Source organism: Dysidea avara, chromosome 4, assembly GCF_963678975.1.
Source record: "Dysidea avara chromosome 4, odDysAvar1.4, whole genome shotgun sequence".
Classification (NCBI taxonomy): Eukaryota; Metazoa; Porifera; class Demospongiae; order Dictyoceratida; family Dysideidae; genus Dysidea; species Dysidea avara.
In genome coordinates, this window is record NC_089275.1 from 19,346,983 (window position 1) to 19,361,274 (window position 14,292).

General features: G+C 41.0%; 1 protein-coding gene across 1 annotated transcript; it reads left to right on the forward strand.

Annotated features, from left to right (window-relative positions):
- Positions 1 to 2: 2 nt before the first annotated feature.
- LOC136254076 (phosphorylated adapter RNA export protein-like) lies at positions 3 to 12,513 on the forward strand. The gene is made up of 3 exons (XM_066046734.1): positions 3 to 608; positions 2,550 to 2,668; positions 11,923 to 12,513. The coding sequence occupies exons 1-3, from the start codon at positions 102 to 104 to the stop codon at positions 12,335 to 12,337; spliced, it is 1,041 nt and encodes a 346-aa protein (XP_065902806.1). The 5' UTR covers positions 3 to 101; the 3' UTR covers positions 12,338 to 12,513.
- Positions 12,514 to 14,292: the final 1,779 nt, after the last annotated feature.

A 14,292-nucleotide genomic window follows, 5' to 3' on the forward strand; every position in this document is an offset into this window, starting at 1 on the left:
TAGTGGTGCGCGTTAGATGGAATCAATATTATAAGTGCGCATTACTTAGAAAATCTTGAATTGCAGCGGTAAGGAGGGCAAAACGGCATCTCCGTTTTGTAATGGAAGAAGATGAGGACGTATTGGACCTGTTTGCTGATGATAGTGACCCTTTATTCACCGACGCGGGCGACAAGGTGAATGTTAAAGGCTGCCAGCCCAAGCAAGAACAAACTTCAGACACAAAACCTCCAACCAAACCAGCAGACGAGGCTGCCGCTTTGGCCGAATTACCGGACTACACACCAATTGAGAAAGACAAAAGTGGAAACGTGGAAGGCAGTAAAGTGGAAGTAAAAGAAGATGCAAATATTGTTGATGATGCGAGCCAACTTAAGTCAAAGATTGATATGTCACTTGATGAAGTAGTACAGACTAATCAGAAGAGAGAAGAAAGGAAAAGACATCGACATAATTCTGACATTCAGGAGGTGCATGGCACTACTAGGGGTCACAAGCAGAAGTACATGATCAAAAATGGAGTGCAACTTTGCCTGCGTCCTAGACGAGATATTACCGAATTGTCACCACAAGAAGCTGGTGATGATCTAGCAAGATGTCTGGATGAAGTGAGTGCTGTAATAAGGTAGTGTGTTTGTTATGCGACAGCATATGCTAAATCTCTCTGATAATACCGACTTTGCATTGTATTCATAATTTGCACAGCTTGGAGCTATGCTAATGTGTATATGCAATTGGGACTTGGATAAGAGTTCCAACTATTAGTATGCACTTTTTAGGGTCTCCAGTTCCACTGTAAGTGACTCTTGAAAATCTAGATTTTGTGCATTGTGAGCCAACATTGAAAATAGAAAAAATCCCGACAATTCTTGCCTGATGGCTATGATCAGGTGCATGTACAGCTGGAAGTGCTACATGACAAACATGTGTCAGGTGCCAAGTTGTTTATCATGTTTAAACATTACTCAATGATGGGCTTGAGAATTTATTGAACACATAGAATCATGTGTAATGTTAAATTAAGGGTTTAAAATCTTTAAAATCATGTTTTGTCACTACTACCATAATTTTACTCTTGCTGTAATGTAAACAGTGGAAAGTGCCTATGCATGATCCATTAAGAATGACAGTGTAATGTTAACTTCTGTATAGAGGGAAACTAAACTTAGGCAAATTTGGCAATTTGTTGTAAATTTGCCAACGTTTAACCTGTCAATCACTGAATAACTTGTAGCGCCTCACATCAGTATCTTTATAGCTAAACATTGAGGTTGAATCCGCAAAAGTTTTATTTCCCAAATGCAATTTAATTTACAATTCGCCCCTACCAAAGTTTCCCTCCATATGGTGAATGTACAAAGAACTGGAGGGTAAAGAGCTGGAGAATGAATAACAACTGCAAGTTTAACAAATCACCTGTAGTACTTGGTATCATTTTGCTTCAGTGGAACTCTGTATTCTGGATGCTATGTTGCTTGGTTAAATGCTGTACTTCCAATAGTAGCCACACTTATAGTATGTTCACGTTGAGCTGAATTCATTAGCAACATTGCATGTGATCTTATGTTCTAGACATCATAGTAGACACTAGTAATGAAAAGGTGGGACATTTCCATCTTCAATCAACTGAATATGGCAGAGGAGTCTTTTACTGATACCTTTATCTGCCTAAATATTTACAAGCAGACTTATAATTTTTGTTGCATATGCACAAGTTGTATTTCCATATTTGATCATGAATTGGAAACCACGATAAATGAAATGTATTATGAAGCTCTAGATGTGGTATTTTTCTAGGACTGTACTCTGAAAATGGTAGAATTGGATGTGAAAATAGACACAGAATATGTGACCGGCTGAGCAAAACCCCATTGTTTTTTTAGAAATTTGCTGAATTCCATTTGATTGCTTCCATAATGAAAAGGGAGTGAATTAAAAAATGCAAAAAAAATCATTTTTACACAGTTTCGCAAAGGTTTCTTCGCTCCAAAATTTTCCACTATGTGGTTATACCAAGAATGCTGAAGTTGTAAGCTGTAAAGAGAAGTGACCATTTTTGGTAAACCATTAATAACTCTAAAATTCTGTGGAAGTGTCAGTGGTTTTTTAGATCTTCAGTGTCTGCACTTCTAGCTACACCAGGCTACTCATGACAAGTGGTACAGTGTTGTAATAGTATAGTATTATATATCCACCCAAATCTGCCTACGCAGTTTTAGTGTACTTTTTGTAATTGAACCAGTTTTTATCTAGAACACTAGCAAGATTCTACCAAGAAAATCCCAACTACAAATTCTTTGTGACAGGCCAAAATTTCTCTATCAGGTGGATGCTTGAGTGAGGGAAGTCACTTTGACCCTCAATTTATATCCCATATTATACAGAAGTTACTTGGTGAAGACAAGGAACTTTGAACTTGAATTCCACCCACGACATTGTACTATAGAGTCATCATTTCTAAACATTATCAATTATGTATGTATAATTCTCAATATCACGTATTAAATTAATACTGTACATTATTGGTTGTGTTCTCTTCTCTGTTTCAGCCAAAGAAGATATTAATGAGTGATACTATAAGAACTGTTGGGTTGGAGATGGCACTGGACTTGTTAGCTGAGACTACCAAGATACAGGAAGATGGTGGATTGATTACACAGGATGGAAAGTATGTTGACGCATACAGTTAGCGTGCGTGCGTGCGTGCGTGTGTGTGTGTGTGTGTCTATTATTGAAAAGAAGTGACATGCTTTATGTTCACACTGATTGCTCTACTCACACAAAGCAAAATCAGAGCCTTCAGCTGCCACTACGTTGTCACGCTGCCCAGTGGCCAGCACCGGGACACTCAGATGCTATAAGTCAGTGTAGGCATGCCCTCCCGGGGTAGGACTAGTATCCCGCAGGAGGCTGCACCATGTCTCACAGGTTTAGGTGTGGGCACCCGAAGTCCCACCTGGACCTTCAACTGCTATACTGTATGAGACATGGATAGTTGAGCAATTGCTTTCCCAGTTGGCACCAGGCCACCAAGTCCCCATTTTAACAGCTGGGTAGACTGGAGCAATGTGAGTAAAGTTTCTTGTCAAGGAAGCAACTAAAGTGGCCCAGCTGGAAATCAAACCTGGAACCTTTCGATTACTAGGCAGACACCCTAACTACTTGGCTATGCTCCCCCCCCCCCCCCCCCCCACACACACACACACACACACACTAGGGCTTGACAGTATTGGAATTTTACTGCCCAATATATCGTGTGATATTGCTAATTTTATCATGATATTTACAGGTGACTGTTATTTAAGAGTGGTTGACTGTTCTATTAGGGTATCTCGATCTTCTACAATTTTGGACTTGCAAGTACCAGGCACTTGTCTCCAGAAGCATCACGTGTTTGTTATATAATAATCTTCTGACCTCAAAAGAGCTGTCACAAACACTTATTATTGGTGAATACCATGGTAATATTGATATGGTTTTTTTTTTTCATGTTTTTTTTCATTGGTATGATACATGTACCACAGCACTACTATAATGCTGAACACACAAGTACCCTGTGGTTCAAATAACACTGTACCAAAAATATATTAATTTAGAAAATGCACAGTGTTATGGAGCACATCACTGCTTATGACAGGGGCAAATCCAGGGGGAGGGGGAGTCTTTGGGGTCTTGAGAGACCCCCCCCTTAAAGTTGAACCTCAAGCAGGAAATCCAGGAGAGAAAGCAAGGAGGAAAGCAACAATGCGAAAAGATTGATATACTCTAATAGAGCAGTCATGAACTGTTCATATAGCACTAAGGAAGTAAATGGCATTTTTAGTCACTGATATTGTTGTATAGGTGCATCTGACTTGTAAAATCTTCTATATATAGTAATGTGTAACTGCTGGTACTTTTCTTTTGTGGTAATGCACATGACTTCACCCAACATTTGGTCTATATGGGTGTGTGATATCACTCGGCTGTTCTTGACACCTCACCAAGAAGACACAGAATGAACTGAACTCCAATCCCCGCACTCGGCAGTATAAATTACGGAGTGACACAGGAGTTAGCTATTTCAGTAGTTCTTCAAAAGGAGTGTGATGAACAAGAGTTCCATCATTCATAATAGCCAGGAAGTTGTATATGTAGTTAGTAAGCTAGATCTACAATAGCATAGTATAGCAACAAGCTGTTCAAACAGCAGTGTAGCTAGCTAGTTAGCTAGATACATACATCATTCTTCTTTAAGTTTGCTTAAGGGCACATTTTATGTATGAAGATTACAGCCATACGCTGGGTGCACATGTGAACTTCAGAGGTGTTACCCTCCACCCTGCTCAGAGACCCCCTCTTGAAAAACCCTGGATTTGCTCCTGTATGAACCAGCTATTACCCTGTTAGTTATACAAGTCATTACATAAATACTTAGCATCCTGGACAGATAATGCATTTAAAACTTGGCTCTCAAGTTAGCCGCTGGTAGAGGTACTGTATGTACTATGCTGCATGATAGATCACTAAGGGATGTTTTCAGTGTGCTTTGTTTTCTGTAGCATGCGTGTGTGTAGTGTGTGTCTGTCTGTGTGTGGGGAGGGGGGGTGGGGGGTGATAAGCTTATCCATCCGTTTATCAAATAGTGGAATGTTATTCAATAACTCTAATAGAACATACACATGAATACTGTACAAAATACTTCAGTCACTTTTGGACAAGTACCTGCTATATAATTTGCCACCACTCTGCAAACTACTTGCTCTTTTTTGTAGAGAATTTCAAAATCTATTCACAGAGGAAATAGCCACAAACATGACCCATTAAAGTTAGTAGTCCAGCTTTTTTCTGTCACTATTTTGGTCCTGTCGTACAAGTTATGAAAACCTCTGTACAAGACATCAGTATTTTTGTAGTGATTAATATTTCTATAATCAATTTATTTCAAGACAAATCAATGCAATAAATGCATGCCATGTTCCAGTGCATATGTGGTACTGCACCTTTACAAACCTCCCAAAGTTTGTTGAAGCATACATACATGTACAACAGACATCTTTAGAGCTATGAATAAGAACTGCGGCTCAAAGGAATATGTTCTAATTTTAGAGATTATAAGCCTTCCAGCTATGTACTGCTTTATACTGTAGTACCCACTTCACAGCCAGTAAAGATAGTCGTAAATGCAAACACTGTGGCTTGTGTTTTATTTGAATTTGTTATTCCATTAGATTATCGTACAACTGTTCCATTAGGGTGACTGTTGTAAAGAGTATCTCGAGTCAGCCTCTTCATCTACTAGGGGGCATTAGTCACTGTTCCTTCACCATACTGTCTTTAAAATACAGCTAGACCAATAAGGGGGCATCGTGTTTGAGTACATAGATTGTTAAGAGGTGTGGTCTCCGCACTATCATTATTTTGTCAGTGTAGATCATCATTGAGTGTGATCTCGAACTGATCATGAAGTAAGCATGCAAATCCTTTGCATACCTCTAGAAAATGATGTGTAACTCATTGGCCGTTAATCTTATTCGCTCCAAATAACCGTATGCCATTTCGTCATTCAATGGCGAATAACAGCCCAACATGGCTGATAAAGTGTTTATAACAAGTACTGTAAGCCTCACCTTCCCTGAGTGGTGGCCTAACATTGACTCATAAAGTTATGACATCAGAAAACTTTTGAAAACTTACGATGTCCAGCACTAAAAAGTAATACTGGTCAAGGAAAGTGTTGATACAGAAAATTAACGCCTTGATATGGTTTTGTTGCATGAAGAAGATGACTGCCAGCCTGATTGAAGATAAAAGGAAAGACAAGGCGCTGGGGGCACAGAACTCGTCAGAACCGCAAAAGGCACATGCCACTGTTGAGTATTATGAGTTTGTGTAAAATGGTGGCTGTGCATTGCTTCATTTGGCCTCCAGCCTTGTAATTGTGGTCTGACTGGCTAGCAGGCTGACAAACTAAAATTTGAGTTTCGGCAATTATCTTTAATAATTGTATATCTGGCTGCCTGTAAGTGTTTTCTTGATTTTAATGTAATGTAATGAGCCTCGTAGGTAAGTTGACACAACGCGCAACAACACTAGACCACAGCAGCAATGTAATATATCATACAACCACACAGAAACACAACTGGCTATAAGTACAGAATAGTTACTTATATATATCTTACACGCACATGACCTATTACAATGACATAATATGTGTGCATGTACAAGTTAACAAGTTCCATCTATTACACTCGCCGCTCCTTGTAAATGTTCGTATCGTTAAGGTCTAAGCCAATTGGGTGGTCGTCTCTCACGTTATGGATATCAGCGAGTGCTGTTGTCATCAGAAGCTAGGCCAGGTGCAGAATCATCTGCCAGTACTATAGAGTGATCAATTGCTGGTGGTTGCCACAATACTCTCTCTGCTTCTGGGCTTCTATAGGTACAGCTGTCTCTTGGGATCCCATGTGATACCGTAAGTGGTTAACATGAACAACCTTTCTAGTGTTGCCCTTGCATATTTCAACTGTACTTTCACCCTTGACATTTGAGACAGTCCATCCACCTTCCCATCTGGGATCAAGTTTGCCACGTCTGGGGTTGGACAACCATACAGGATCATTTACTTTGAATTGCTGATACACTGAATGTTTGTCACATGCTACCCTCTGGAAGCTGGCTGCTTCTACAAAATTTGCTTCTACCATGTCTTGTAAACTGGCCATCTTATGTCGTAGCTGTGCTTCATATGAGTTAGGGTCGAATGCATCTTTTGCAGAGAAATTATTGAATGAAGCTTGTCGTCCAAACATCAGCATGAAGGGAGAAACCTTAGTAGAGGAGTGGACTGTGGTACGATAAGCAAGCATCACTAATGGAAGATAGCATTCCCAATCTGCTTCCTGTTCAACATACAAGTGCAACATCTGAAGAAGAGATCGTACCATCCCCTTGCCATCCCCAAGGGGATGGTAAGCAGTAGTATGTGACTTGGTCACCCTGAAAGCATCTAATGTTTGTTTCAGAATGGTGCTTTCAAAATTTCTGCCTTGGTCAGAATGTAAAACAATTGGCAGCCCCATTCTAGAACATAATCCAATCAATTCTTTGGTGATGCGTTTAGCAGTCTGGTCTGGTATGGGGAAGGCATCTGCCCATTTGGTGAAATAATCCTCCACCAACAAATACCGGTTACCATTAAAAGATATGGGCACCTCTAACACATCAACTGCTATCATTTCCCAAGGCTTGCCGACTGGAAGAGAAATAAGTGGTGCCCTGGTTGGTGCGGGTAGCTTTGACTGCTGGCAAGTGATACATTGTTGGCAATGTTTGTTGATGTCACTGGCCACGCCTGGCCAATAGGCATCGTGGTGCAATTGATGCAAGGTCTTTTCCTGTCCTTGGTGACCTGCAGCAGGTGTGTCATGAACCTGGACTAAGGCATCATGTTGTAAGGTGCGAGGAAGTACCGGAGTGGCTATAGACTCTTGGAGTGGTCCAGGACAATACTTGCGGCAGACAACACCATCCACTACCTTAAGCTGAGGCCATAGCTGTTGGTACCGATGTAAGGGAGGGCACTTCCATTGCTTAGCTGTTGGCTTTTTCCCTTGAAAGAGGTGGTGATAAATATCTTGGAGAACTGGATCTGCTAGTTGTGCTGCTTGTAGGGTCTGCAATGACATACCAGTCTGAATCATAGTGGCTTCTGCTCATCTACTTCATCACGACGTGATAAGGAATCAGCATTTCCATGTAGTGCACCAATAAACTATTTGAAATTGATATTCTTGGAGTGTCAGTGCCCATGTAGCTAAAAGGCCTTCCATTCGCTGACCAGACAGCCAGTGTAATGGGGCATGATCAGTGTGTATAGTAAACTGCCTGCCCAACAAATAATGTCTAAATTGCTTGGTGGCGTAAACAATGGCAAGACACTTTCTGAATAACACTGTAATTTTGCTCAGACTTGGACAGTGTGTGGCCGGCATAAGCTATAAAGTAGTGGTCTTGCTCCAGCACTGTACCTAAACCAACATTGCTAGCATCAGTGTAGACAGCAAATGGACTAGCTGAAGTGTGGTGGAACTGGTTAAAATAGGTGGTTGTATCAATTTCTGCTTGAGGGTCAAAAATGCTGTTTCACAAGCATCATCCCAGTTAAACCTAGCATTTTTCTGTGTCAGTGCATGTAAGGGAGCTGCTACCTTAGAAAAATCCTGAATGTAATGACGATAATATGACTAGAAATTGCCACAGACCCTTAACATCTGTAGGAACTGGCCAAGCTTGAACTACCTGAACCTTAGTTGGATCTGGTGACATACCATTGGCTGAGAAAACATGCCCCAAATGTGTTACGCTAGTCATACCAATTTGGCACTTTCTATCATGCAAGGTAATACCAGCATCATGTAGCCTCTGAAAAACTGTGGTCAGATGTTCTTGATGTGCCTCCTCGGTGCTGAATGAATAAGAATATCATCCAGGTAAATAGTGACATATGACAAACCTCAAAAGATAGTGTCCATTAAATGCTGAAAGGATCCTGGTGCTCCTGTTAACCCGAATGGCATCCTGCAAAACTGGAACAGGCCCATTCCTGGAACAGGCCCATTCCTGGACCAGGGAAAAATGCTGTCTTTTCCTTATCTGCTGGGTTGACCTGAAGCTGCCAATATCCACTTTTTAGATCTAATGTTGAAAAGATGGAAACGGTCTTGAACCTCGTCTGGTAATGGGAGGGGATAAACATTATAGGAAGTGTGTTTATTGAGCTCCCTATAGTCCACGCAGAGGCGGAGTTCTCCTGACTTCTTTTTGACAAAGACTGCAGGGGCCATCCACGGATTGCTGCTTTCTTTGATAATGTGATTATCCAACATTTGCTGCAGCTGGGCTTCAATCTCAGCTTTATAATGTGCAGGAATGCGTCTAGGAGGAACCTTCACACAGGAGTGCCGCTGGTTGTAATGTAGTGGTATGTGCCATTAGCCTTGCCTGGCTTGGTGACAAAAAGTTGCTTAAACTGTTGAACAACAGATTGCAAGCATGGTCTACTGCTCTCAGGCATGTCGTAAGCTGTTGTACTGGCAAAACATGGTATTACACACTCATTAATGACATCAATACCTGGTTCTTCCACAATGCTGGCTGCACAGAGCTTGATCTTAGCCTTTGTGACATCTGCCCATAAAGGGTGCAGCTCCTGTGGTATAGTTGGTGTTGTTTCAGCTGGTTCAGTATCGTCTCTAAATGGCTGTATCATGACTGGACTGAAAGCAAAATTAAGTACAAGATTATGTTGCTGTTAAGAAATCTAAACCCAAGATTACTGGGGCAACTAACCTGTCAACAACAATGAAGTTATGAATAAAAACTTGTAGTTGGTTAATTTTGACTGGAAGCCTTACACAACCACTAATTGGCAGTGGTTCCCCAGAAGCTGTAATCAACTTAAGTGGTGGCAGTGATGTCAAGGTGGTAATCTTATCGCCACAGGTGATGATTTCATTTCTCATTACTAATGACACAGCTGACCCTGAATTTAGCATCGTTTCCACCAGTCTACCAGCTAGTTCACCTGTGATGATGGCTGCACTTGTTCTAACTGCAGCTACTGTAATAATAGTCTGATCTGGGCCTATAGCTGCCTGGGGTGTCCATGGCCCGACTTGGGTGCCCCATTGTCGTTTAACTGCATCTAACAATATTGTTCCACATGATCCCACTGGCCACACAAATAACAACAATGCTGTTCATATTGATCTTGGAATCGCTGTGGGCAGTTACGCTGGAGGTGTCCTGGCTGGTTACAATAGAAACATCGTCTTGCAGCAAATGCTTGTGGTTGTCGCAAACGGCATTTGGTTAGTGTTGCAACTTGTAGCGTTAGTTCTTCAACTCGCTCAGCAAGCTACTGGAATTCTTGGTTGCTAGCTGCTGGAACAATTGCAGAGCACGGCTCTTTAGCAGGTTCCTGTAGTTCAGCATCGATGGCCACCAACAGTCGAGCTCGTTCCAGAGCCTTGTCGATAGTAGTAATATCAGCTGTTGCACAGAGTTGTTTACTCACTGAAACTGATAGGCTAGCCAAAAACTGGTGCAACAGGAGTTTGTTTCTAGAAGTTCCATCAATGTTTGGCATAGCGTGAAGTAGCATTTGTTTCAAGTCCTGTAGGAACATCGACAATGCCTCTCCTGGCTGTAGTTTTCGTTTGTGGAATGTTTCTAAAGATGAGAATTCCAGCAGTGAAAGTTTTTCTTGAGTTCTTTTGTAGTCACTTCGTAATCTGCTTGTTGTTCCTCTGTCAACTCAGTCCATGCTGCTAAAGCTTCTTCTTCTAGTGGCATAGGAAGTTTTAATGCCTTCTTGGCAGTGTCCCAGCCATTTGCTTTGCTACAAATGTCAAAACGTAATAACCACTCTGTTATATAACCATTTTTGAAAGGCCTCGGTACACTTATATGCTTTGATTCAGCCATCCTCTGCTACCACTGTAATGAGCCTCGTAGGTAAGCTGACACGACACACAACAACACTAGACCACAGCAGCAATGTAATATATCATACAACCACACAGAAACACAACTGGCTATAAGTACAGAATAGTTACTTATATATATCTTACACCCACATGACCTATTACAATGACATAATATGTGTGCATGTACAAGTTAACAAATTCCAGTAACAACTTTAAACAGGCTGTAGGACTAGGTGTCCTACAGACCTTCAGTACTTGTGCTGTAAAGCCATAATATATTTTTTAATGCTGTATTTGATGTTAGATGGACTAATATTATTCCATAAGTAATTTTCATCTCATAAGATGTCTCCAAGATGATTTTGGGCTGCACCCACTAATTTAGAGATCATACTTACTTATAACAATACCACTGAACTGTTTGATATTTGAACCATGATGTTTACCAAGGAGCCGTATGGCGCTTATGTACATATTTATTAAGGCTTTACAGCACAAGTGTTGAAGGTCTGTAGGACACCTGGTTCTACAGCCTGCTGTTAAAAGATGTTGTACTAAGTATGTTTGAAAAGGTGAAGATTTTGAGCTCCATAAGCAGCAGCTGAATTATAGAGTAGTTAAGTGTTTATCGCACAACCTCACAGTCTAAATGAATCTCATGCCAACAACATAGCTGCTATGGCAGTTATATGAAGTTCATACACCCTGTACTTCAAAGAGTAATGGATTTTATGCAGGAGCCATCCCTTTGAACTGAAATTCATACTTCGGAATATAAAATTTTAGTTGCTCTAAACCACTGACACATGACCTCCTGTAACTTATGTGATACATATTTGTGCTGTGACAAGAATATTCTCTATTGTACATGCAGTACAGCTTGAGGGAAAATTGATGCGCATGGAGAAAGTATCTAAGCTGGTGTACCTCTGTGGGCGTGGTGCTATTTGTTCGCGCAAACATTTTTGATGCTATATGTTATAGCACAAAAGTGAAGTAGTGGAATTCCACCTACTGTAATAATGCATTAATAAAACAAACAGGAAGACTACTGGAAATGAGCCTACTTGTCAAGAAGTGCCTTGGGTGAATTGACCCATGATGGTAACATCAGTGGTCTTGAGACAACTGAGGCAGCTGCCTATTAAACATGAAAAAGGCACTGCAATAGATCGAGGTGTTTTTTTAATAGAGTGGTCAGCTTTGTTGTGCATTAGAAATTTTCTGGCTGCATTCCTGAATATGTCAGTCCTTGACTTGTATGTTGAGTTGTCTTTCAATGGGTGTACCTATAATGCACCTGATGAGGGAAGCCGTGCAAAACTTATGTAATTTTCTACCCAGTCTGTCAACCATGTGTAACCATGAAGTTGCCCTTAAGCTGTTCCATATGTGAAGTTCATAGTGGCAGCTAATTTGTAATAATATTATGTGTTGCTTTGTTTAATTACAGTCCAAAGCGTCCTGGTGGGGTATTCATCTCTCTATTGAAGCAAAGAATAACAGATGATCAACGAAAGTCTATCTTTGAAAGAGACAGGAAGTTGGAAAATCAAACGAAGAAGAAAAAGAAGAAACGAAAGGTTCTCGAAGACAGAGAAAAGGCAGAAAAATTCAAGAAAAGAATGGACCAAGAATTGTCCAACATAGAGCGGAAACGATGGAATGAGACCAAAAAAAGTTTGCCAGACATTGGACTAGATAAACGTTATGGTCTAGATGTGGCAGATCTTGAAGACGGGGAGATGATGGAAGTTGATGTTCCCGAACTTCCTACAGATAACTCAAAAACGGACTCCAACGAATTTGACAATACTCAAGTGACCCAACCCATTAAAATGGAGATGACTAATGGGGATAATGAATAATAATAATACACCCTGCTAGTTTTTAATTATATTATCTATTTTTAGTGGTGAATGTACAGTGTTAACTATGTGTATATATTCAGCTTTATAAAAGCTTGTTGTTATTGTGGTATCCAACTGTTATTATTATAATTGTGTTTGTTTTTAAACCTATTAGTATTCATTTGTTCAGTGTAGACTTCCTGCATCAAGTTCAATTCATTGATTGAGTATGAAATTTGTTGTATGTAACTGCAGATAACTATTTGTAGTTGCCTGTGTGTTTAGATGATGATCACCTTTATATGTCATGTAATCCTGATATAATAGCCACATTAACATGTACATGATGTATGTAGATTAGAGTTGCAAGTGTACTGGGTTTCCTAGTAGCTTACTCAAGTTTCACTGTGTGAGCACAAAACCTTCGGATAGCTGTAGCTTTTTTTATACTGGTGAATGTATAGGGCCATCATGTATAGCTAGCTAACGGGTGGCTACCGGTGACATCCGTAGATATAAGAAAGGTGGTTATGTGCCCCTTTAATATCTATGGTGACATTTTTATATCCAGAATATTTAGGCAAGTCTCAGTTGTACTGATCAAACTTATGCCAGGAAAGCTTTGATGTGATATACAAATGGCCCTTCAAACACTGGCCTAAGTTTGTGTGCATGCCCTGGGCAGCTAGAATATTGAAATCTTATAGCTAGATTAAGTTCATAAAAATGATGTCCAGGTCATGAGTGTTGGAAGCCTGCAATGTGATCCTAGAGGTAGGCCCTATGGCGGAACTTCTGGCCACTCCAAATAAACTCCCTAGGCCTGCTTCCTGTCCTTAATTTTGCATGCATCATGCTGGCAGATGTTGTATTTCCATTACATTGTTGTAGCTAATTGGCAGTTATTCAAACCAACGTTGAAACCGGGTCACTACTGCTGACCCGGATGACCCACTGACCCGGATGTGACCCGGATTAATTAAAGCCGAGACGTGTTTCGGCTAGTCTCGAGCGAGCGAACGAGTCTACATTTTGAGCGTTCGATTCGTGTTGAGTAAATATTGCAACTTCAGCCTAGCTGTAGGTTGAAGACCAAAAAAAAAGGTCTTCACCTACTGACAATAGCTACCCTCGCGTATGTTGGTAATGCGATAAGTGGGCGTGGCTCACGAAAGAGCTACGCGATAGCGTTTATAAGTTTCCATGTCGTCAAACGAACAATTTCGTTTCTCACGCGATCCAATCCGGGTCTGTGTAAACCGGGTCAGACCCGGATGACCCGGAGAAAATGTGACCCGGATGACCCGACCCGGTTTCAACGCTGATTCAAACCACTTGGCTGGGCTGGCACAACAGCCATAGCAAAACTGCCTAACATTTTCAGTTTGTATATACCCGCACCATATTCAGGGGCGGATCCAGAGTTTCGAAAGAGGGGGGGCACCTTTCTGAAAAACAGTTGAAGACCAAAAAAACTTGCTGAAAACCAGTTGAAGACCAAAAAAAAAAAAAAAAAAAAAAAAAAAAAGGTCACAACAATAATAGCTAGTTATCCTTACCAACTATATCACGTCTGTTATGTAAAATAAAATCCTATTTGTAGCTTCATAGGTAAGCTACACTGCCTCACGAACATTGTGACTGCTTTATTAGAGTAATTGACTGCTCTATTAGAGTATCTCGATCTTGTATGCAATTTCTTGAAGGGGGGGGGGGCATTTGCCCCAAATGCCCCATCCTGGATCCGCCACTGATATTATTACTATTACTAACACTTTACAGTGACCAGCAGGGGCGGATCTAGGATTTATAAAAGAGGGGGGGGGGGGGGGGGGGGGGGGGGGGGGCTAACTCAAGGTACTAATCTCTTGGGTAGAGATGTGTGAAGCACACTTCCCAGCATGCAAAGCATGCTGGAACTAGGGGGGTCTGGGGGCATGCCCCCCGAGGAAATTTTGAAAAATAGATGCTAA